This window comes from Ochotona curzoniae, unplaced genomic scaffold (genome assembly GCF_017591425.1).
Source record: "Ochotona curzoniae isolate NIBS_2020 unplaced genomic scaffold, NIBS_Ocur_1.0 patch144, whole genome shotgun sequence".
Taxonomy (NCBI): domain Eukaryota; kingdom Metazoa; phylum Chordata; class Mammalia; order Lagomorpha; family Ochotonidae; genus Ochotona; species Ochotona curzoniae.
This window is the reverse complement of record NW_024466689.1, coordinates 33843-57848: the sequence shown is the minus strand read 5'-3', so window position 1 is coordinate 57848 and position 24006 is coordinate 33843. Positions and strand designations below refer to the sequence as shown.

The 24006-nt window shown below is 50.7% G+C and overlaps 3 protein-coding genes across 12 annotated transcripts in view; 2 read left to right on the top strand and 1 right to left on the bottom strand.

Annotated features, from left to right (window-relative positions):
• LOC121166490 (glutathione S-transferase Mu 1-like) overlaps positions 1-7580 on the top strand; it is a 37144-nt gene extending 29564 nt beyond the window's left edge. For both annotated transcript variants that reach the window (XM_040995638.1, XM_040995637.1), the window contains one exon: positions 7007-7580. In XM_040995638.1, coding sequence (XP_040851572.1) covers positions 7007-7096 — 90 coding nt within the window. In that variant the 3' untranslated portion in view covers positions 7097-7580. The remainder of the gene's footprint in view (positions 1-7006) is intronic.
• The window catches only part of LOC121166488 (glutathione S-transferase Mu 1-like), a 135870-nt gene that overhangs the window by 81115 nt on the left and 30749 nt on the right, over positions 1-24006 (bottom strand). For 3 of the 7 annotated variants that reach the window (XM_040995625.1, XM_040995623.1, XM_040995627.1), the window contains exons 1-5: positions 1556-1627; positions 1164-1239; positions 754-818; positions 374-455; positions 182-282 (exon numbers count right to left, since the gene is read on the bottom strand). In XM_040995625.1, the coding sequence (XP_040851559.1) occupies positions 182-282; positions 374-455; positions 754-818; positions 1164-1239; positions 1556-1591 (360 nt within the window). In that variant the 5' untranslated portion in view covers positions 1592-1627. Of the gene's footprint in view, positions 1-169; positions 283-373; positions 456-753; positions 819-1163; positions 1240-1555; positions 1636-24006 lie in introns of those variants that run through there. The other 4 variants (XM_040995619.1, XM_040995622.1, XM_040995628.1 and 1 more) reach the window with 4 other exon arrangements.
• Positions 17667-23221, top strand: LOC121166489 (glutathione S-transferase Mu 1-like). Of its 3 annotated transcripts, XM_040995633.1 has the most exons (8): positions 17667-17737; positions 18010-18085; positions 18465-18529; positions 18816-18897; positions 18989-19089; positions 19722-19817; positions 19904-20014; positions 22375-23221. In XM_040995633.1, the coding sequence occupies exons 1-8, from the start codon at positions 17702-17704 to the stop codon at positions 22462-22464; spliced, it is 657 nt and encodes a 218-aa protein (XP_040851567.1). In that variant the 5' UTR covers positions 17667-17701; the 3' UTR covers positions 22465-23221. The 3 variants fall into 3 exon arrangements, with proteins under 3 accessions (XP_040851567.1, XP_040851568.1, XP_040851569.1); XM_040995634.1 differs by lacking the exon at positions 19904-20014; XM_040995635.1 differs by lacking the exons at positions 18816-18897; positions 18989-19089.

Sequence of the window (24006 nt, the reverse complement as noted above, 5' to 3'; positions counted from 1 at the left end):
GAAAACCGATTTCACAACAGTTTGGAGTTTCTGAATCAATGTATTGGTCAGATAGAAAATTTCTTGGAGAATTAGTCCTCCTGGGGTGTTAAGTGGCACACAGGAGCAGTGCAGATATGAACACAAGGTTTAAATCCTCATTGAACTGGCCAAGTCCTATCCAGTCCACTTGGGCACTCACAAAGTCAGGGTTGAAGCAGATAGTGATGAGTTGCATGCGGCTGTCCATAGCCTGGTTAACCAAAATGTCCACGCGAATCTTCTCCTCTTCCGTCTCCCCACCTGCAGCACACACAGCAGACACCCTCAGCATCCCACCCAGCCAGGCCCAGGGCACAGCCACAGCCCCACGCCCTCAGCCAGCCCCACTCACACAGGTTGTGCTTGCGGCCGAGGTAGCGCACAATGGCATTGCTCTGGGTGAGCTTGTGAGTGCCGTCAATCAGGTAGGGCAGCTGGTGGGTGGAGTTGAGGAGGGAAGTCAGCTCAGCTCCCAAGTGCCCAGGACCCCATGCCCTGAGCTAGATAGAGGAAACAGGAGACCAAGTACCCCCTGTGCCTGGCCCATGGCAGGTCCTGGATATATATACTCCATACAAGAAATGAGTGATCTACAATGTGGAACATCAAGGAAAATACTGTACAGTGGTTGTGCACAAGATCCTGTTTTGAAAACTCTAAGTTTGGGAAAGTGATGGAGGCACAGACACCTTGCACTATCAACCATCCCTAGCCACCATCCCCTGCACGTACATTGGGAATGTCCAGGCCCAGCTTGAATTTCTCACTCAGCCACTGGCTTCGGTCAAAGTCAGGAGCTGTGGAGAAGACCAAGTGAAACAAAACCTCCCCAGTGTGCAGCCTCTTTCCCTGGACCCTCCCAAGGAGTCAGGGGCAAGACCCCCAAGACAGGACATGTGGGATCTGAACCCCAGTCTCACATTCAAGGTATGGGGGGCAAGAATGCTTATTTGTGCATGAATTCGACATGCTTCTTACAAAAGTTGTGGGTTAGTCCAGAGAAAAATCCAGCCCAAGCACTGATCCATGAGTGCCCATCTCCAGCACCCCAATGTCTTGCACCATCCAGGGGAGCAGGGTAGGGCAGGCTCTGATGTCAGTCAACTGCAGTGGGCACAAGTCAGAGCAAGCAGGTGTATTACCATCTCCCATGGAGTATCTCTTTTCCTCATAGCTGGTGCCCGTGTATTCCAGGAGCAGGCGGACGGTGTGGGCCAGCTGGGAGGGTGGTAGGGGACAAAGATCAGAGGGACAGTTCCCTAGTTTTGACTGCTTTAACTCTAGAAGAATCCAGGTACTAAATACTCACCCCCCCCCCCCCCTCTCTCTCTCTCTCTCTCTCTCTCTCTCTCTCTCTCTCTCTCTCTCTCTCACACACACACACACACACACACACACACACACACACACACACACACACACACACACACACACGAGCTCCTTGAGGACAGAAGCTTTCTCTATGTTCCGGAAGCACCACCAATGCGAATCTCCCCAGTTGCTAAGGCATACCCTGGTCAGCCCCCTTGCTCACCCCGCGGATGTCCCAGTAACCCAGTGTCATCGGCATGGTGTTGTTGCTGCTGTTGCTGCTGCTGCTGCTGCTGTGTGCCCAGGGAACTGATCTGTGCGGGACAACCCAGCGGCTTTACCGGGCTGGTGAGTGCAGGACTCCGCCCCTTCCGCCCGGACCCGCTGGTCTCCTCCTCTCCTCCCGCCCTCCACTCACCCCTCCCCTTGGCTCCTCCAGCCCCTTCCGCCCCCTCCTAAGTTTCTCATGCTTTGCGTTTCCTCAGAATTCCTTCCTGGTTGCCAGAGCTGCTCTAGCCACCCTCCAGAAAGTTTCATGGTCCCAGACCCCGGTGCTCCCTGAGCGAGGTCTGGGTGCTCAGGGGAAGAACGCAGGGTGGGAACTCACGGCTTTCCCAGCCTGACCCAGAGGCCACTCTGCTGGGTCCATGGGAGTTGCAGAGCCCTTGGCAGCGGAGCTAGGCTTTCAGACATCACTAAAGCTGGCAAGAGCTGGGCCAATTTGAAGCTAGGAGCTTCTTCCAGGTCTCTTATATGGATTCAGGGCCAACCACCTGGGCCATACTCTGCTGCTTTCCCAGGCAACTTGCAAAGCGCTGGATTGGAAGTGAAACAGCTGGGACAGCAACTGGCTTCCGTATGAGGTGCTGGTGCTACAGGTGGATTAGTTCGACATGTCACTGGGCCAGCCCCTGCACTCTTACTCTAATTATTGTTGTCTTTATTTTAAAAAATATTTTTTGTAGATGGTGTTGCAGCCTACTGGTTTAAGCCACCAGTTGCAGTCAGTATGTCATGTGGGTGCTGAATTGATGCAGCTCCCTGCTAATGGACTGGGAAAGCAGCAGACAATAGCCACAGTACTTGGATCCCTACTGCCCAAGTGGGAGACCCAGAAGGATCTCCTGGTTTGGGCCAGGTCCTGTGCTGGCCGTTGTGGATATCTGGAGAGTGAACTAGCAGATGGAAAGAGCTAGCTCTCTAAAATTATTACCTTCAACATAAATCTTTAAAAATCTTTCTCAATTGAATCTAGTTGCAAGAGATAAGAGATTTAGAACAGCAAAGTGAGAAGTGTAACAACTGAGGGTAAACATGTAGGTATGAACTGTCTCACTGTGAGCAAACCTTTAGGGAAATCCCCCCAGAGGCTTAGGCTGCTGTCTCAGCCTGGACACAGATGGGGAGCTGAGCTCTGTGGAGGGGTCCAGGTCAGAATGCATGGGGAACATCTGCAACAGGGACTGCCCTCTGCCAGCCCCAGTGACCTGCTGCCCCATCTCCCCAGCAACACGGAGACACCCAGGCCACCAGAGTTGTCTGGCTTCACTCGGTGAAACGAAGCTCAACCTGCAACTCCACACCGTATTCAGGTAAGCTGAAATCATTAGTGATATTCTTGGTGCACACTCCTAATATGTGTTAGTTAATTTCCCAAACTGACTTCTTCAAGTTCAACAACTGGGTTCTTCAGCTGTTGAACCCCATTTTTGTTCAAATCACTACTCAACCTGGTTTCACAGATTCACAATGTCATAAAAGAGAAACAAAATAAAACCACAGGCTCATTTTTTGGGGAATACTCTTTAGTTTTCAAACAGGTCTTCTACCTACAAAAATTAAAGCTGACAGGTAGTACATTGTTCCTGTGGGGGTTCTGCTACACAGTCATATCAGACTGACTTTAAGCCATTTGAGAGTTGGGCATTTAAGATGCCGTGGGGTTGCCCACATCCCATGTCAGAATGGCTGAGTTTCAATTTTTAATCCTGGCTCCTCCTAAGATTCCTGCTTCCTGCTAATGTGCATCTAGAGAGACAGCAGACGGTAGCCCATGGTCTGTGTCCCTGCTACCAACATGGAGAAGGGGTTTAAGTTTGTTTTCTGGCACTGCCTTGTCTCAGCCCAGACTACTTTAGCAATGTGGGGAGTGTCACCCTGCCTCTCTTCTCTTTTCTTCTCTTCCCTTCTCTTCTCTTCTCTTCTCTTCTCTTCTCTTCTCTTCTCTTCTCTTCTCTTCTCTTCTCTTCTCTCTTCTTTTCTTTCTTTTCTTTTCTTTCTTTTTTTATTGATTACATTGCATTATGTGGCACAGTTTTATAGGCACTAGGATTCCTCTCCCATCCGCAACCCGCCCCCCGGTGGATTCCTCCACCTTGTTGCATTACCACAATTTAAATTCAGTTGTGATTCTTTCATTGCAAGCATCTACTAAGTATAAAGTCCAGCGTCTTATTGTCCAGATAAGTTCAACAGTTTCTTGGGGAGACCATCTCTGGTTTGAAGGTAGAGCAGACCCTGCCTTTCAAATAAAGAAATTAATACCTAGATCTTTATACAGATACATGTCATTTGAGTCACCCTTTCATACCCAAGAACATTTGTGGGTCAGGAGCCAAGGCCAGGGCTTGACTCTGAGGACCCAGCCTGCTGAGGGTCTGATCCAGTCCTCCCTGTGGTCCTCTTGGACATCTTCCAGGCATCTCTGGTCACCAGCTGCTCTCTCCTGCTTCAGGAAAGGGCTCTGCTCCTGCCCCCACAGAGGCTCTCCCACCTTCCTTCACATCCCCTCCTGGACGCTGTCCTGTTCGAGGATGTCACCTATCTGACAACAGGACAATTCTGAGGGTGCACCTCAGCTATGCTGCCTCCTTGCAAGGTGGGCCTCTTGGAGATTCACCAGCTGCTTGATGAAAGAGAAACACTACTGGGTGAATGACCATAAGGCTTCAGTCAGGAGACCCAAGGGCTGGTCCCCAAATCCCTTAAAGGACAACACAGAGGCTTTTTTTTTTTCTTTTCTCTTCCCCCTGTCAGGGCATGCCCTGCCTTCTAGGGTTGCTGCTTCTGATGCGTGGCTCTGTGGAGTGTCTGCCTAGGAGCATGGCAGTGCCCAACATTGCTCTTCTATGGGGATGTGCTGACTTGAACGCTCCATTGTTAGCACCCATTTTAGGCTGGTACTGGCAGTTGGAGCTTCCCAGAGCCTAGGGAACTTGGCAGCCCAGTGGTGAGGACAGAAGGATGTCCATTTGATAATGGCAGGGAGTTGTGGTGTTTTCTGCAGGCTTGGCTGGGCTGCCAAGGGTGCTGTCAACTGCCAGGGCCCCAACAGCTGGGGGCTGCTGAGGAGGGCTTGGGCAAGTGGCCAGTCTTGGTCCCACGTTTGGCCTCCAGGCTTTCAGACCTGGCTTACAATTCCCTGGTGGCTACAATTTGATTTGAAACTTCCTACACCTAGAGGGTTTAGCCTAGGAGTATGGCAATTGTCAACTCTGCCCCTGGCCTTTGGGCATACTAGCAGAAAGTTCCAGGCCAGTCCGCCGGAAACCCAGCTGCACTCTACACCAGCAGCACCATGTCCATGATTCTGAGATACTGGGACATCCCCGGGGCGGATGAGGGGTCTGCTCAGAGGGTGGGAATGGGAGAGCCACTGAGTAGCTGCCGTGGTTCCTGTAGGGCTTATTGGAAACTTTACCTGTCCAAGGCTCTCTGGAATTCCTTGTGTGGGCCCTGTGATTGCAGGGTGAGCAGGCATGAAACATGGGTTGCAGCTCACATGGAAGAGATAAGAACAGATTCAGGATCTCTTCTCTCTGACCTCTTGTTTTGGGCCATACTACCCAGATGTGTCATGTGTCATGCCATCCGTCTACTCCTGGAATACATGGACACCAGCTATAACAAAAAAACATACTCCACTGGGGATGATAATGCATGTGCCTGCTCTGACCTTTGCCCAGCAATGCTGACTGACACCTAGCAATCACTGGGTGTCCATCTGTTGCTCACCTGTGCAGGTGCCCGCACCCTGGAGCAGAGCCTGCACTTGCATGGTCCCCTAGAGGGTGCAGTGTGGCTTCCCTAGGCAGGGCACTGGGAGGAGTGCTGGGCTTGGCCGTGTTAGTGACTGGGATAGATTCTAGCACTATTCCAACTTTCGGTGGGCCTTTGACATGAAGGGTGCAGAACCTTAACCAGATTTTATACTAGTTATACGTAGTAGTGTGAGACTAAGAGGTTCAGATTCCACATGCCTTGTCTCAGAGGGCTTGCCCTTAATTCCATGGGAGGGTCCTGGGGAGAGGTTGCACACTGGGGAGGTTTTATTTCAATTGGTTTTCTCAACAGCTCCTGACTATGAACAAAGCCAGTGTTTTGGACATGTTCTTTACCACCTCTCTCCCTCTTGCTCATGCCTTTAAGTGTCTGGTGTGCTGGCTGTGACATGGGGTAGATTTCCTTTTTATATACGCCCCTGCAGACCATCCTCTCAGGGTCAGGTGCAGGAGTACATGTAAAGGTGACTGCTGGGACAGAGCACCCTTAGACAACTATAAGCACAGCAGACTGAGGGGTGAGTTGGTTCCACCCTGTGGGTGCTGAGGAGCACGGCCTGGGCCTCATCTCACATACTCACTTCCATCAAACAGAAACTTCTTGCTTATAACAAAGCTTCTTTTGTCAGGATTTGGTAGTTTGAAGCATTAGTCCAACACGTTATTCGGTCTATGCTCTTTGTGTGCTTTTCCACTCACGACTGTGTGCTCCTTGTCAGCTCTGGATCAGGTCCAGACCTGTGACATTGGGGATTACACAGCAATTGCTCAGCTCTGTGTGCCAGGGAGGAGGGACCAGTACAGATCCGTGTGCTGTACCACGTGGCCCAAAGATCAGGCCCAATAGGCTCAGAATACTCTGGATCACCCTGAGTTCTTGAGAACCTCTGTGGGCACTGTCAGCTCTGCGTGAAGGTGCAAGGCCCAGGAGTGTGCTCAGTGCTGCTTGCTATAAAGGGCTCAGGATGAGGGAAGTTGAGATACAGTGAAGTTGGGTTCAGATACCAAATAGAGGAGTTAGAACTTCCTGTGTGAGGGGAAGAATTGGAGCCTGGCCTCAAATTCTTTGTCGCTTCACCTGCTCCTGTTTCCCACAATCACTTTTTGCTGAGTCGCTCTGTGAAGTCTGCAAGCTGCCCTTCTCAGCTCTTTTTCCTGGTGGACATTCCTGCTCTATGTGTAATTCCAGACAAGCAAGCAGCTGTGTTGTGAATAAGGAGAGTGTTTGTGCAGACAGGTGCAGCAGGACCTAAGTAAGGTAGGTTGAGTGGAGAAGAGTCCTGGGCTGTGAGAAAGTTATTGAACAAGTGTGACACTCAGGCTCCCTCTGAGAGGTGATAGCCAGGACCAGGTCATGTTGCAGGTTGGGATGGGTTTGGAGCCTGCACCTGCAGAGCACCCAGCTATTAGCATCTTCCAGATGACCCATCATTCGAGGTGTGGTGTGAGGTATCTGTGATGAAGAGTGAACTCCACAGGGTTGAGGTCCTGCTCATAGCCCTATACACTGGCTGTTGTTGGATCTTGCTGGGCTGTTCCTAAACAGATGCTACAGAAAACCCAGTGGGACCATAGACCCTGAGTTCTGCTTTTTTTTTTTTCTGCCCCTGCAGGCCCTGCCAAAGATCGCTGCCTACATGAAGTCCAGCCGCTTCCTCCCAAGACCTATGTTTCCTAAGGTGGCTACCTGGACGGGAAAATAAGGCACAGTAATTTCAAGGATAGGATCGGCTTTGGGGAGCTCATGCCCCCAGCCCTGCCTCAGCCTTCTCAGTCCTCTCCCTCCACTCTCTCCTCCCAGCCTGCTGCCCCTTGTCCTCTAAGCCAGTCCCTCCCATAGAGTCTTGGCCGGCCCAAGCTCTGCCCTCTTCCTCAGCTATGGCTCCCTGGACTGTGGTTCCTGCACTAAGGCCATTACTGTGGCTCCTGTCTTCTGCCATGAGAGGCCTGAGTGTCCCCCAAATGCCAGAGAGGTCTCTGGCCTTTGCTGGCCCTGCTCCTGAGTGAGATCTCCCTGGCACCATGTGCTCCCGAGGAAGCCTGAACCTCAGCCTGGGCCTTTCCTCTTCCCTGGGAGCTCTGACTTGGCACTGACCATGCTGGTTTTAGGGGGTCATGATTTGTTACTCAGACTTATGGCTTTGAAAATCAAGTGTATGTGATAACTAAAGAAATGATTGAACTGTGTTTTATTAATGTTGTATTCACAAAACTGATGAGTTAATACAAAAGCCAAACATCAATTCTTAATGGGCGAATGTCTTGAACTGACATGTTCCTGAGATGAAACACAGATGCCAAATGGGCACCTGAGAAAGTGTTCCATAACACCAATTAGAGCAAGGCAAGGCAGAGCTTAGACTGAGGTAGTGCCTCACGCTCATGGTGCTGGCTGGGACAAAAAGTAGAATAAAGGGAGTGCTGGTGGGAAAAGGAGGAACTGGAACCCTGTAGTTCTCTTAGTGTGGACAGAAAATGGCCCAGTCATTGTGCCAGTCAGCACTGTTCTTTCTCAAAAATTAGAGTTACCATGTGATCAGAGCTATTCCATCTCTGCATAAACACCCACACCCACACACACAAAGGCAAGTTCTTGAGGGTTTTTTTTTTTTTCAAAGACATATGTTATTTTTATTGGAAAGGCAGATTTCAGAGAGGAGAGACAAAGATCTTCTATCCACTGGTTCATTCCTCAAATGGCTGCAACAGCCAGAACCATGCTTATCCTATCAGGAGCTTCTTTTGGGTCTCCCATATAAGTGCTGTGTCTCAAGGTTTTGCCCTTGAGCAGGCCTCTGGATAGGAAATGGAGCAGTTGGGACACCAACAAGTACCCATATGGGTTTCCAGCACTGCAGGGTGAAGATTAATCAATTGAGCCATTGCACCAGGCCCTTTGTGTGTACAACCATACAAGTACCACTTCTGACACGATGGGAGCCTCCCAGGTGTCTCCTAGCAGAGGAAGTGATAAGGACAGCTTGTACATGCACACAGGAGCAGGCTCTATTGCTCAGCCCTCAACAAAGGAACTCTGAGCATGACACAGCCTGGGTGACCCGCGAGGACACAGGCTCAGTGATGTCCATGTCACTACCACAACTTAATGGTTCCACTGAAGGATGGAGTTAGAGAAACCAAAGTCACAGAGACAGGAATTGGGATGGTGTCTGTTAGGGTCAAGACTGGAGATGGGGAGTGTTGCTTTAATGCTGCCACCTACAGTTTAACAGGGAGAGAGAGTTATGGAGCTGGATGGGTGTGATGGCAACAATGCATTATGAACATACCTGGAACCACTTGCTGTGAAAATTGGCGAGGTGGCACATTTTATATTAGCATAATCATAACAATGAACATGGTGGCTGCCTGAGGCTCTTTCAAAATGTCAGAATGAAAAAATACATTTATTTTGGTGCAAAACTGTTTGACATTAAAATATATTGTACACATTTCAAAAATTACTCTCCTGAAGATCTCTAGCATGCAGAGATTCACAATCCTTGTGAGCCAAAATTAACTTATCTTTTAATTTTATTTCCCATGACTTTTTCTGAAGTCACCATACAGGTCTTGATTATAAAGTACAAATTATAAAGGGTGTTTGGAGATTACATTATGATACAATGGATTACGCTGCCCCTTGAAGCATGAGCATCCTTTATGAGTTCACTTATTTGAGATCCCACAGCTCCCCTTACATCCAGTTCCCTGCTAAAGCACCTGGGAAAGTAACCAGGACATTGTCAGAGTACTTGGGCCCTGCCACCCACATGGGAGACACGGACAGAGCTATGGGCTCCTCGATTAGGCTTGCTTCAGCCCCAACTAAGGTGGTCACTGGGGCCAGTGACAAAGAGGATAGGACTTTTCTCTATCTGTTGTTCTGTGCCGCTCTCCCTACCAAATAAATAAATAAATTTTTAGAATAAATTCTGAGCCCAGCATGATGGCTCAGCAGCTTCATTCTTGCCTTGCACACGCCAGGATCCCATATGGGCACTGGATCCCATATGTGGCCTGGGAAAGCAACAGAGGATAGCCCAAAGATTTGGGACCCAGCATCTGTGTGGGAGACCCAGAAGAAGCTCCTGGCTGCTGGTTTTGGATAGGTTCAGCTCTACCTTTTGTGGCTGCTTGGGGAATGAACCAGTGGAGGGAAGATCTTTCTCTCTTTATCTCGTTATATTTGTAAATATGTCTTTCCAATTAAAAATAACTTAAAAAAAAGAAATTTAAAAGAGGATAACTTTCCTAAGAAAAATATTGTTTTAGGTTTGAAGCCTAAGAAGTGATTACCTAAGAAAAAATAATAATCAGAACGATTCCACCTTTAAGCAAAAAGATGTGTAAATGAAGTCAATATCAAATATAGACAATTTTATCAAAATTATCAATGATGAAAACATACATTTTAAAATCTTGGATACAAGTGTTCTAACCTATGGACTTCAAGTTAAGGACCCACAAGAGATGATCTCATGGGACTAGGACTGATCTGAGGCCCCAGTTGGAGACTGTTTGGTGTCTCAGGTGCCAACGTTCCTTCTCTCGGAATGGCTGCCTTCATTGGTGGCTCTTGCCTTTGTTTGCCATCTCTGCTGCTCATCACAATTTCTGTGCCTCTTGGGACCCTGAGGAATCAGTAGGAAGAGACGAAGCTCAAAGAGGTCCCAGACAGCAGCTTGTAGAAGATCACTGGTTCTTCTTTGTTGTCACGGTCCCTGGGGAAGAGCTGAGGTCACTGGGCAGCTCTGCTCCATGGAGTCAATCGGGTTCAAGCCTTGCTAGAAGGAGTAGAATCAGGCACTTATCCAGGCAGGTCTCTTCACACAGGGCACCGTGGGAGAGGCAGGGCATTCAGCAGTGTGTCTGTGGCTGGCAGGTGCAGGGTTGAGATAGGGTAGGAGGGAAGCTCTGCGTGCAGGTCACAGATGATGTTCCAGTGTGATCTTCAGAGCTCTTTGGAGCACGTGCCCCAGTTGTTATGTCTGTGACAGAGGACAGGGTTTTGTTTTCACTCCTGTGCCCTAACCTTCTCCTCTGTGTGAGGGATGGCTTCAGGCATGATGGGATGTGCCAAGATGAGTGTAGGCTGAGACTACAGGTGGCTGGAGAATGCAGGCCCAGTAGACAGCACAGGACGAGGGCAGCACCCAGTTGCCAGGAGCACAGCCTGGACCCTACTCCTTTCTCATCGTGTCACTCATGATTGAGGTGTTTGATAGCAGCCAAACCTGATTCATCTCAGATTTGGGCATTGAGGGTGTGTTCCCATAGGGAGGCAGCCTGGATTCTGTTTCTTGTCCCCAGCCTAGAGGTCCCCCATAATATATGCATCTTCAGCTTTGGTTGAGGCTCACATTGTAGCTCTGAAGATTAAGGAAGAGTTGGCTGTGGGAGGTAGACAGGAGATAGCTGAGGACTACCTGGAAAAGATGAGAAAGAGAAATTCCAGAATTCTCCTATAGATTGCTTCCTTCTGTCTTTGTCTTCCTTTCATCCGAGACATTAAGGCAGGATATAAAAACATGCTAATTGGGAAAATGGCAAAAGAACTTGCAAGCTGAAAAACAACACAAAGCAAGACACAAAGTCCTTCAGGTTTTTCAACACATCCAAACACTTGGGACCAAACACATTTCCCAATATTGTAGCAAGAAAATCCACAAAGGTGATCTGCAGAGGCCAACAAAGAGTGAGCAGGAAATGCTGCGTCCCAGGAAGAAGGCCACCTCCACTACCAACCATGGCTGATTCCCCAGGAACTATGAGAAATGCTTCAACACATCAGGGATTCCCTTCAAGTGTTCCGGCCTCAGCTTCTCCTGAGGTGGAAAACAGCTGTGAGCATGCTCAGATACCAGCTCCCTGCCAGGAGGCATCCTGCCCTGTGTTGAATCTGTCTCCATGCATGTCCTAACACCTCCTATGGCTCCGAGCCAGGGGTGCCAGCAGCTGCCTGACCCTGAACTCTGACATCCAGCAGAAGCAAAGAACAGTAAGCTCAGAGAAGGAAGTGAACAGTGCAGCCTAGCTGTGGGGTTGAAAGAGGAAAGAATGGGACACACATCTGAGTGGTTCTAGGGGTACAAAGGAGAATCTGAGGCTGGAGGGAAGAGGAAGAGGGATGAAGGCCCTTTGCTGATCATGAGGCCTCTAAAAAACTCTCCATGGAGACAGCACTGTGGGAACGGATAGCTGAAATTTTCATCTGCATCCGGTATTTTCTTTTCTTTTCTCCTAGACTGAGTCTATGCATTGTAAGAATGGACAGGTGGAGAGGGGGACCTTGGTAGAGGACAGAAGTAGAGAGAACTTTGAACACCTGACTTTATTTTCCTTGAAGATATATTTCATTATTCCATCTGAGAGTCGATGGCTTTTTGGACTGCCACAGGTGCAGACACCTGGGTGGCGTGACTCCCTGGGATCCTGATTAGGCCCGAGACCAACCCCACCCCTCCGCCAACCTGTGTTCCTTTTGGACTGGCACATGTGTGGACAGGTGGGTAGCATGACTCCCTTGGGAAGGTAAGACCCTGGGCAGTCCGGGTGCCAGTGGCACTGGGAGAAACTGTCAGGCTGCCTGGCGGTACACTCTGGGAACTTGGTGGTGTAGACTAATATTTGGTCTGGGGGATGGCATAGGTAGGGGCAAGCATGGACCTGAGGGTTCATATCTAGATGAGGAACGACTTCTGAGGAACTTCAGTGCACAAAGCCACTGTAGTTACAGGGCTAGATCACGGAACCCTTCAGTGACAGTCAGAAAAGGGAATGGGTGATGTGAGGGTGGGCCATGACACTAACCAGCACAGGAATGAATTAGGTCTAGGGGCAGAATCTGCAGGGGAGTATGTGGGTTCACCATGTAGAACAACAATCTCCATTGGTGCATGCAAAATCTGTGGCTGGGAATAGGCCTGGTTGGAGAGCCAGGGGACATCCTGGCTGGGTTGGGATTCCCACTGGTGAATGTGAGAATTAGAATGGCGGTAACAGGCTGGGTTGGACATGGCTGCAATCTCCCTCAGCATGGAGGGGACTGGGTCTGGGGAGTGCCAGACTGGGCTAGACTTGAGTACCCACTGGTACTCATGAGGACTGGGCTAGGTCTCATCTCCCATTGAACCACATGAGGACTGTAGCTGGGTGTGGACCAGGTGTGGCTGGGCTGCAACACCCAAAAGGAAGAACTGGATTGGGTAGGGACCAACTGGGTAAGGATACTGTTCCTGCCAGAACAAGAGGTGCACAAAGTCAGCCTGGGCCAAGGATCTACCAGAGTGCACAAGATCTGCCACATGGAGGTGACTGAGAGAGGAGCTTAGGGAAGTCCTATGTCAGGACACAATTCCTGCAGGTGAGCATTAGAACCAAGGCAGAGAACAGCCCAAACCAAGCCAAATTACAGTACCGGCCAGCATATGTGTGGGTCAGGTTGCAAGGGTGGGCCAGGTTGGGCCAGTTCATAACATCTACTGGCAGATGTGAGAACCAGGGTGGGTTACAAGAGGGGCTATTTTGAGCTGCAACCAACCAGTTGACATTTGGGCCATAACAGGGGGCTGGCTGCAATGAACTAGGCTGCCGCACCAATCAGCAGGAGCTGGAACTAGAGGCAGGGTGAACTTAGCCAGGCTGAAGCACCTGCTGGTCAATGTTGAGGTGAGGCAAGCAAAGACGGTCGGGGGGTGGTAGGTGCAGGGACTTGAGATCTGGGAGTTGGAGGTGGATCTGGCAGGGACCAGGTTGTCTGGCTTGGGTCCTTGGGCCTGCATGCACATGGGTGCTGGGTATGTGGGTCCCGGGGGTGGAGGGTCCAGTGGGGCCCAAGTTGCCTGGCTTGGGTCCTTGGGCCTGCATGTACAGTGGGTGCCGCGTCTGTGAGTTCCTGGGGTTGGGGGACTGGTAGGGCCCAGGAAACCTGGCCCAGGTCCATGAGTCTGCCTGCACGGCAGGTGCCGGGTCCATAAGCCCCTGGGACAGCGGGGATTCAGCATGGTCTGGTCTCCAGACTTGGATTCTTGGGCCCACCTGTGAGAACTGGTCCTAGTGAGTGGAAAAGACAGAGTACTACATGGCTGGCCCAGCTCCGCATAGAGGATATAGCAGCCCATTGCTGCCTTCAGAAGACATCTATTATCATAGTAGATGAAAGAGAACAGAACAGATTGCACAATTAACCCAGCCCAACAATGACAGCAAATATCTAGGCGAATGGAGACTCTAAGGTCAACTATGTCAATCAATGGACATTGAAAGTATTCCCTCATCCTTGGATTGGCAACATTTCAGAGCTATTGAAACCACCTGGGCAGAACCCTCGGCATGTCCCCTGGGTCAATACTGGATGGCTGTTCTCCGTCCCTGGGTGTGGGCAGTTGGGAAGCTGGGTGTAGCTTCTCCCCTGGTTGCCTCCTACCCCCAGATATGGAAAAAGAAATGGGAAAATTGGGAACAATGATCATACCCACTTTTCCCTGACTCTTGATTCTTTCCACCCTGATCAACTATGTAAGCATCATCTAAAATAAAACTTTTTGTAAAAGATTTATTTTTTTTTATTACAAAGTCAGATATATAGAGAGGAGGAGAGACAGAGAGGAAGATCTTCCATCCGATGATTCACTCCCCAAGTGAGTGCAACGGCCAATGCTATGCCGATCCAAAGCCAGGAACCAGGAACGTCCTCCAGGTCTCCCACACGGGTACAGGGTCCCAAAGCAATGGGCCGTCCTTGACTGCTTTCCCAGGCCACAAGCAGGAAGCTGGATGGGAAGTGGGACTGCCGGGATTAGAACTGGCACCCATATGAGATCCTGACACGTTCAAGGCGAGGACTTTAGCCACTAGGCCACTGTGCTGGTCCCTAAAATAAAATTTTTTAAAAAGTTTACACACACATACACAAAGAAAAAAAAACAAAAGAAAGGCAGCATTATAAAAAAAGGGAAAGATGCTGTTTCATAATTCAGATGGCCGAAACAGCCAAGGCTGTGCCAGGTGGAGGCCAGGAGTTGTAACTTCATTGGGGTCAATGTGTGTAGCAGGGAACACACATTGGAACATCAACTGCTGCTTTTCCAGGTACATTATTTGGAGTTGGATAATAAATGGAGCATCTGGGACTTGAATCCACACGCACATGGTATGATGGCCGTGGAGATAACGGCTGAGCCTGCTGTGTGACACAATGCTGGCCAGAACATATGACTTCACTCTTTAGATACTTAATGTTCAAGGCTGGAGCACCGATTCGATCTTAAGAATGGTGGGAACTGACTCTGAGGATTCACTGATGCAGTCTGGGGTTAGGCAGTCACTGGTGGCAGCACAGGGACCCACATAGAGCCTCGTGGAGTTTATATGAGAAACAGGAGCCATGCAGATGTGAAATTAAGAGTCCTGACCCTGGGTCCAACTTCTGTGGGGCAACAGAAATTCTCCAAGTCAGGACTGCATCGGAGAACCACCTACTGATGAGAGCCATCCACAGCCTGGTTCTCCAAAATGCAGAACCTCTTCTCTTCTGTCTCTCCACCTGCAGGCCACACAGCAGAGACTTTCAGCATCCCACCCCAGCCAGGCCCCTGCCCACTCACACAGATTGTGTTTGTGGATGAGATAGCTTAGGTTGGTAATGCTCTGTGTGATCTTAGTGACTCTCAGCATTCAAACAGGGTAGCTGAAAGAGTAAAGAAGAAAGTAAGTCACCTGGGCTCCCAGGTACTCAGCACCCCTTCCCTGAACAAGGGCACATAGAAGCCCTGGCACCCTCTGTGCCTGGTCCAGGGCAAGCCCTAGAGACACTGTACAAAGAATGAATGGCGGGACCGGCACGGTGGCCTAGTGGCTAGAGTCCTCGCCTTGAACATGCCAGGATCCCATATGGGTGCCAGTTCTAATCCCGGCAGTTCCACTTTCCATCCAGCTCTCTGCTTGTGGGCTGGGAAAGCAGTCAAGGACGGCCCAAAGCCTTGGGACCCTGCACCTGCATGGGAGACCTGGAGGAACTTTCTGACTCCTGGCTTCGGATCGGAGCGGAGCGGCACCGACCGTTGTGCTCACTTGGGGAGTAAGTCATCAGACAGAAAAGCCTACTCTCTGTATTTCTGCCTTTCCAATAAAAATAAATGAGTCTTTAAAAAAAAAAGAAAAAGAAAAACAAAGAATGAATGGTCACAATATGCAACACCATCGAAAATCAACACAGACAACCAAGAACACCACTATCTGGGAAGGGTGCACTCATATCAAATCTCTAATCCAGAGAAAGGAAATGGACGCAGAGAAACCTTGGACATCCATCCTCAGCCATTCCATCTCCTGCACAAATGTTGGGAAAGTCCAGGCCCAGCTTGAATTTCTTACTCAACCACTGGCTTCAGTCATAGTTGCGGACTGAGGAGAGGACCAAGGGAAGCAAAACCTCCAATGTGCAGCTTCTTCCCTGGGACCCTCCCAAGGAGTCAAAGGCAATAACCCTGAGATAGGGCAGGTGGGATCTGAACCCCTCATCTTACATTCAAGGACAAGGGAACAGAATGGTTGCAAGGGATCTGAAACCTACTTGCCAAAAGCTCAGAAGAAGTGTGGGGAAACTTAGGAAGAACCCAAGCCCATCACAGACACAGCACAGTGCCTAGTGCCCTTGTGTTGGGAGGCCACACTGACCCTATGCATTAGGGCAGAGGTCAGTGCAGGCAGGTGCATTACCATCCCCCACAGTGTACTTCTTGTCCTGGTGTCTGTGTATGAACTAGCACAGGTTAAAGGCAAAGTGACCAGATTCTGTCCTTATCTCCTCTAGATGAACGCACCAAATAAACACCACAAACACTGCCACCACCCACTCCTCAACCCCACACATGTAGGTGTGCTCTGGGAGCTCCTGTGAGGCCAAGGCTTCCTCTGGGTTCCACAGAAATGACCTGTAGGAATCACCCCAGCTAAGTCTGATGTGATGGCCCAACTGGCTAACCCTCTGTCTGCAAACTCCAGAAACCCATATAGGTGGCCATGTGTGTCCTGGCTGTTCCATTTCCCATCCAACTCTGTTTATGTCCTGGGAAAGCACCAAAGGATGTCTCCAAGCCTGAGGACACTACATCCACATGGGAGACCTGGAGGGGGCTCAGCTCCAACCACTGTGGAGTTGGTTCATTTGGGGAGTGAACCAGCAGAGGGAAGATCTTTGCTTTTCCTTCTCAATGTAAATCAGCCTTTCCAATAAAAATAAATGTTAAAAAAGAGAGAGAGAGAATTTCCCCAGTTGCTCAGCGTTGCTCCCACCAGCCCTGTGAGGGGGCCCCTCATTCACCCCATGGTTCTCCCAGTAGCTCAGTGTCATGGGGTGCTGCTGCTGGTGCTGCAGGCTCAGCATGCTGGGTTCAGTGGGAGTGGCTTGGGTGTCACCTGGGTATTCAGTGGGAGCAGGTCACAAACCCTCCTCAGTCTCCTTCAAGGCCATGTCCTGGTCAAGGAGGTCACCTATTTGACAACAGGACATTTCTGAGCTGCACCTCAGCCATGCCTCCTCTGTGCAAGGTGGGCCTCTTGGAGATTCACCAGCTGCTTGATGAAAGAAAAACGCCACCTGGTGAAGGCTTCAGTCAGAAGACCCAAGGGCTGGTTCCCCAAATCCCTTAAGGGACAATGCACAGTGCTTACTTTTTTCCTTCCATCCTGTGTCGGATCAGGCAGACCTCTGCCTTCTGGATTTGCTACTCCTGATGCGTGTCTCTGTGGGTTGTTGGCCTAGGAGCCTGGAAGTGCCCAATGCTGCTCTTCTATGGGGAGCTGACTTGAGCGCTCCATTACAGACACCCCACTTAGGCGCCAGCAGCTGGAGCTTTCCAGAGCCAGGGAGTGAGAACAGAGGGATGCCTGCGGGGGAGGGGCGAGAGCTGTGGCACTGTCTGCAGGCCTAGCTGGGCTGCCAAGGGCACTGCCAACTGCCAGGCCCCAGCAGAGGGTGGGCGCTCGGGAGGGCTAGGGAAACGGAGAGTTGGAGCGTCCCGACCTTGCTTGGGGAACACTGGGGTCCAGGATGAGCAGCAGCTTTCCGCTCCAAGGGATGGGGAACAGAGTGCTTCCTGTCTGAGGAACTGTGTGCAGACAGAGAAACCTGAGAGGGGCGGAAGGAGCCAGAGGGGAGAGGCCAGCTGGAAGGGGAAGGGCGGGGGCGGGACTCTTCCTCGTCCCAGGACCCGGATGAAGGCCCAGGCAGCCCTCTGAGCCCTCAGCACCAGCCACACCAGCGGAGGAGCAGGAGCGACTCCAAAACCAGCACCATCAGCACCATGCCCATGACGCTGGGTTACTGGGACATCCGCGGGGTGAGTGAGGGATCGGTTAGGAGGGCTGGCGGGGGCAGCACAGAGCAGCTGGGGCTATTTTGATGCTGCTACTGTGGAAACTGGAGAAAGCCTTGGTCTTGTAGAAGCTGTGTGTGTGTGTGTCTGTGTGTGTGTGTGTGTGTGTGTGTGTGAGAGAGAGAGAGAGAGAGAGAGAGAGATGCGGGGATTAGATGCAGTACCTGGTTCTCTGGAGTTGAAGAGGTCAGCACGAGGGAACTATCTCTGATCTTCGCCCCCTGTGACCCCCCCAGCTGGCTCACACCGTCCGCCTGCTCCTGGAATACACGGACACCAGCTATGAGGAAAAGATATACTCCATGGGGGACGGTAATGCTCCTTCCTGCTCTCACCTCTGCGGGGCAAACGTGACTAACATTTGAGCCTGCCCCTACTCTGGTCCCTGGAGGGTGCAGATAGGTCCCCCCATTCTGGGTTCTAGGCGGTTTGGGATGGCAGGGAAACTGCTGGGGAACCCAGGTTCTGATTGGGTAAGGTTCTTTGCTTGGCTTCTCAACAATTTTTTCAAGAGGTATGTCAGGTTTAAAGCATGTATACACATTTTTTTCCCCCAGACTTTGAATGTGAAACTGACGGGTTCAGATCCCACATGCCTTGTCTTGGGGTCTTGCTCCTGACTCCCTGGGAGGGTCCCAGGAAAGAGTCTGCATACTTGGGGAGGTTTTGTTTCACTTGGTCTTCTCCACAGCTCCCGACTATGACCGAAGCCAGTGGCTGAGTGAGAAATTCAAGCTGGACCTGGACTTTCCCAATGTACGTGCAGCGGATGGGAACCATAGGGGGAAGTGCAATGTGTCTCTGCCTCCACATCTTTCCCAAGGTTAAAGATTTCAGGACCAGAATCTTGTACTCAGATGCTGTCATTCCTGGTTCTCTATAAGGCTTTTCCATTGGGCTTACCCATTCCTTGTATGGAGTATATATTTGGGGCCTGCCATGGAACAGGCACAGAGGGTGCCAGGTCCCCTGTCTGCCCTTGCCCAGGGCAGGGGATGCTGGGCACCTGGGATCCCAGCTGACTTCCCTCCTCCCTCCCCAGCTGCCCTACCTGATTGACGGCACTCACAGGCTCACCCAGAGCAATGCCATCGTGCGCTATCTTGGCCGCAAGCACAACCTGTGTGAGTGGGGCTGGCTGAGGGTGTTGGGCTGTGGCTGTGCCCTGGGCCTGGCTGGGTGGGATGCTGAGGGTGTCTGCTGTGTGTGCTGCAGGTGGGGAGACGGAAGAGGAGAAGATTCGTGTAGACATTTTGGAGAACCAGGCTATGGACAACCGCTGGCAACTTGGCACTATCTGCTACAACCCTGACTTTGTGAGTGCCCCCACTGGACAGAACCTGGCAGTTTCAATGAGGAATTAACCTCTTGTGTTCATATCTGCACTACTCCTGAACCACCCAGGAGCACTGATTCTTCAAGCAATTTCATGTTATCAATACATTGATTCTGTGGTCTTTTAAATCTTGTGAAATCTAAGAATTGACTTCCAATCTCTTAGACATATACCAAATATCTTTGTTAAAAATCAGTTCTAAGACAGGATATTTTCTTCAGAATCACTTTTGGGCTACATCATGGTCATCTTTACCACCTGGTTCCAATATATGCCAGTAGCTGGTTGCAGAGTCCCAGTACATAAATATCATAGTTTTAGAAGGGAGCATCTTCAGGCATGGGCCCTGTTTCCCAGGGCTCTCGCTGTGCCCCCGCAGGGATAAGCAGATTTCCTCAATAGGCAGCCCAGGGTGAGCCCGAGGCCCTGGGTTCCTTTCCCTCCATCCTTTCATATCACATTCTCATCCTTTGTGAACTGTACACATCCCTGTGCCACATTCAGTGAGGATGGCTGCTCCCCTGGCCAGCGGGGCCATGTGCAGCCCTGGGCAGGCAGACCCTGTCCTGCGAAATTGTGTCTGCAGGTGCTGACAGTTGTTTGCTCCTTCAGGAGAAGCTGAAGCCTGACTATCTGAAGGGCCTCCCAGACAAGCTGACACTGTACTCCCAGTTCCTGGGGAAGCGGCCCTGGTTTGCAGGGGACAAGGTGAGGCAGAGAAAGGGAGGGAGGCAGGAGCAGGGGGCATGGTCGGTCTCCTCTGGTCCTGAGCTCTCTCCTCCTGGCTTCAACAGATCACCATTGCTGATTTCCATGCTTATGATGTCTTGGATGGGAACCGTATATTTGCTCCTGGTTGCCTGGATGCGTTCCCAAACCTGAAGGATTTCATGGCCAGATTTGAGGTAGCTTCCCAACCCTCCTCTCAGCCTCCTCTCCCCTCTTCTGGTTCCTTTAAGCTTTCTGAGTCCTAGAGTTGAGCTGCAGACCAACCCCTGCACCTACTGTGTCCAATGTATCTGCACAAGTTGTCTCTCCTACTTGATTCAAAGGGAGATTGAATCAATAGTGGGAAAGCCATTTGTCAGGCTCCCAAAGCCAGTCTCAGCTGTGCTGGGCTCCCAAGAACATCTGATGTGTATGTGCAGTGTTGGGCTTCAATGATCTGAGTGAGACTCCAAGGTGAGTGAGATGATTTTATTGTCTAGTCCAAGGGGCAACCTCTTGCCATAAGCAAGAAGCACCCTGAATAAAATAATCGTGGGGTTTTTATAGTAAGAGAATCAAAAGCTACGTGACAGTGAGCAAGTACATGATTAGGGGCTAACAGTGACACAAAACAGAAAGCATGCAACAGGAATTTACAACGTATAGGCTTGGGGGTCCTGATCATATCACTTCAATGCAGACAGTAATAAAACAGCATGCCTCGAAGGTAGCTGTCTTTCCCACAAATCCAAAAACTCTAGAATTATCCCTATCTCCTACCTGCCTCCTGGTCTTTCAGGAAACAAAAGCTTTGCTCCTAACAGGATGCAGGTGTCTCTTTGGAGATTCCAGACTTCCAGGAGTACAGTCACTTTTACAATTACCCCTTACAGGACAGCAGTAAGGCTTCTCTGAATTTTGTGCTACAAGGAGCAGCCTCAGGCCTTTGTCCTGTCTCCCACCAATGGAGACTGTAGGAGAGGCCTCTATTTGTGGCGGGCATCAGGGGGTGAGATGTGTTAGAATTGATCTTCAGTGTCAGAGACACAGAACTCCATGTACTTGATCTTGAATTGAACTAATGAGATCCTCATGTGGAAGCACTGAGCCCCCAGATGTATTGGTGCTGGATCTCAGTGGTCATAGGCAGCCCCTGGTGCAGGTTCTTGTCATGAAGAGTTGGTGGGGAAAACTTTCTTTCACTCTGTTTCCTCATTCCAGTGTTGCACATGTTCTGGCTGTGACCTGAGGCAGGTCGTTGATATTTAATTTTATGTACCTACAAATGTAACTTCACACTGGAACTGAGGCCAGTTTGAGAATGCAGGCACAGCGGGTTGGGGAGAGTAACACAGCATAGGTCTGAGGAGAACAGCATAGGCCTCACCTCTCAGGGTTACATTGTCACCAAGGGACATCTTGTTTGCCACAAAAGCTTTTATCACAGATCTGAGTGTTTGAGGTATTAGACCAACAGATTATTCGTTCTATGATCCATGTCCTGTTCCCCTCCCATGGAAAGATGTGCCTGCTCAGCTCATTCTCATCAGCTCTGGGTGAGGAACAGGACCGTGGCCTTGGGGATTATGCAACAGTTGTTGAGCTCTGTGTGCTGGGGATAGGGACCAGATAAAATCTATGTGCTGGATTGCGCAGCAACCCGCCCCCCACCCCACCCCCCCGGCCAGGCCTGTTAGGCTCAGAACACTTTGGGTCCCCCTGAATTCTTGAGAACCCTTGTGGACACTGTCAGTCCTGGCGTGTAGGTGCATGGCCCAGGAGTGTGCTCAGTACTGCTCACTGTGGCAGGACTCAGGAGAAGGGGAGTAAGGTTAGGCTCAGATACCAAGTGGAAGAATTAGGACTTCCTGTGTCAGGGGAAGGATTGGAGCCTGGCCTCGCTTTTCTTTGCTGATTTACCTCCTGCTGTCCCACAATGAGGGCCTGCTGAGTCACTGGGTGAGGTCTGGGTGGCTCTTCTTGCCGCCCTGGCATGATCTCAGCCCCTTAGTCCTGGTTGACATCCCTGCTGTGTGTGCAATGCCGGGAGGGGTCAGCCTCATTGTGAATAAGGGAGTGTGCAGACAGGAGTGCCAGGGCCTTTGTGGGTAGGGCAGAGAGGAGAACATTTTGGAGAGGGACAGCGGCAGCATGTGTCATACTCTGCCTGCTCAGTCTTTGACTGAGAAAGTTCATGATAGGTGTATCACACACTGGTGCAAGGCTGTGACCATCAGGCTCCCCTTGAGACATGGTAGCCAAAAGTGGATCATGCTGGGGGTAGAATGGCCTCTGAACCAGCACTGACATTGCCCTTGGCTACATAGCACCCAGCTTTAGTGTCTCCCTGCTGATCCATCATATGAGGTGTGGAGGGAGGTGTCTGTGATGAATAGTGAACTCCCCTTGGCTATGGTCCTATGGAGATGTCAGTGCAGCCACCACAGCCCTGTGCAGTGGCCGCTGTTGGTCCCGCTTGCCTGTGCCTACACTGGGGCTGCAGGAATCCCAGGAGAACCACAGATTCTGAGCTCTGCTCCTGTTTCTGCCCCTGCAGGGCCTGCCGAAGATGGCTGCCTACATGAAGTCCAGCCGCTTCCTCCCAGTGCCTATGTATTTAAAGCTGGCCTCCTGGACAGGAAAATAAGACTCTGGAATGAGGTGGGAGGGCTGTCGGAAGCTCAGCCCTGCCTCAGCCTACTCATTCCTCTCCCTCCTCCCACCTCCCCAGCCTGCTGCCCCCTGTCCTCTAAGGCAGCCCTTCCCATAGAAGCCCTGGCCAGCCTCAGCTCTGCCCTCTTCATCCTCAGCCCCTGGGCTTTTCCTCCTGCACTAAGGCCAACCCCATGGCCCTGTCTCTGCCATGAGGGGCCCTGAATGTCCCTGAGTTCCTCAGATGCCAGAGAGGTCTCTGGGCCTGTGCTGGCCCTGTTCCACAGCAAAATCTCCCTGGCACTGCCTGTTCCCCAGGAAGCTTGAATCTCAGCCCGCCTGTCCTCTTCTCCTGGGAGCCCTGACTTGGCACTGGTCTTGCTGGAGTTTGGGTATTTTCTTTTTTTTTTTTTTTTGTGGCCACAGCAGTGCCTAGCAGAGCAGGGTGCTGTGGGTGTGTCTGGTCCGCTGGGGTTCCTTGGTGTCATTTCTCAGTGCTGTCCATGTTGCTCTGTTCTTCTCTTTGGTTCCCTCCTTCTGCCTGGGTCCTCATTCCTGCAGTATGGTGCCAGAGCTCAAGCACCCCTGCAGCTGGGCCCTGGTTCTGTGAGCTGCTGGGCTGATGGAAAGAGGTGGCTGTCCATGGGTCCACCCCTGCTGAGACCCTTCCCCAGATGGCCTTCCTGTTATGCATATTCATTGTCTTTTTTTTCAGATTGTTTTATAATAAAAAAAAACCCACTGTATTGTAATTGTTGTTTTACCTATGTTTTTTACACCAAATGAATCTTGAATCATAAAGAAGAGAATCCCTCCATGTCTTTCCTGTGACATGTGTCAGGGTGCTTGTCATATAGTAGCTATCCAGGAAGTTTGGAAATGTGGAAAAATTTCCAGCGCTAGTGTGTTTATTTATAATAAATGCTTGGAGGGAAAGAGTGAGACAGGCATCCCCACACACTCACATACATACCAGTCCCTAACCCCTCCTGCACGAACATTGGGGAAGTCCAGGTCCAGCTTGAATTTCTCATTCAGCCACAGGCTTTGGTCACAGTTCAGAGCTGTGGAGAAGACCAAGTGAAACAAAACCTCCCAATGTGTAGCTTCTTCCCTGGGACCCTCCCAGGGAGTCAGGGGTAAGACCCCAAGGCAGGGCATGTGGGATCTGAACCCTCATCTCACATTCAAAGTCTGAGGAACAGAATGATGTACAGGCTCTGAACCTTGCATGCTAATGGTTCAAAAACATGTGTGAATATCTAAGCAAGTTCCCAACCCAATCACAGACACACCAGTGCCCAAAAAATCTCTTCTAGCCCCCTGTCTTGGGATGATAACTCCACCACTCAAGGCCAAGGGTAGGGGCAGACTCAGATGTCACTCAGCATTAGGGCAGAGGTCAGTGCAGGCAGGAGCATTACAGACCCCATGGAGTGTCCTCATAGCTGGTGTCTGTGTGTTCCAGGAGCAGGCTGATGCCTTGAGCCAGCTTAGGGGGATGTGAGGGGGAAGAGGTTAGAGAAAGAACAACCCA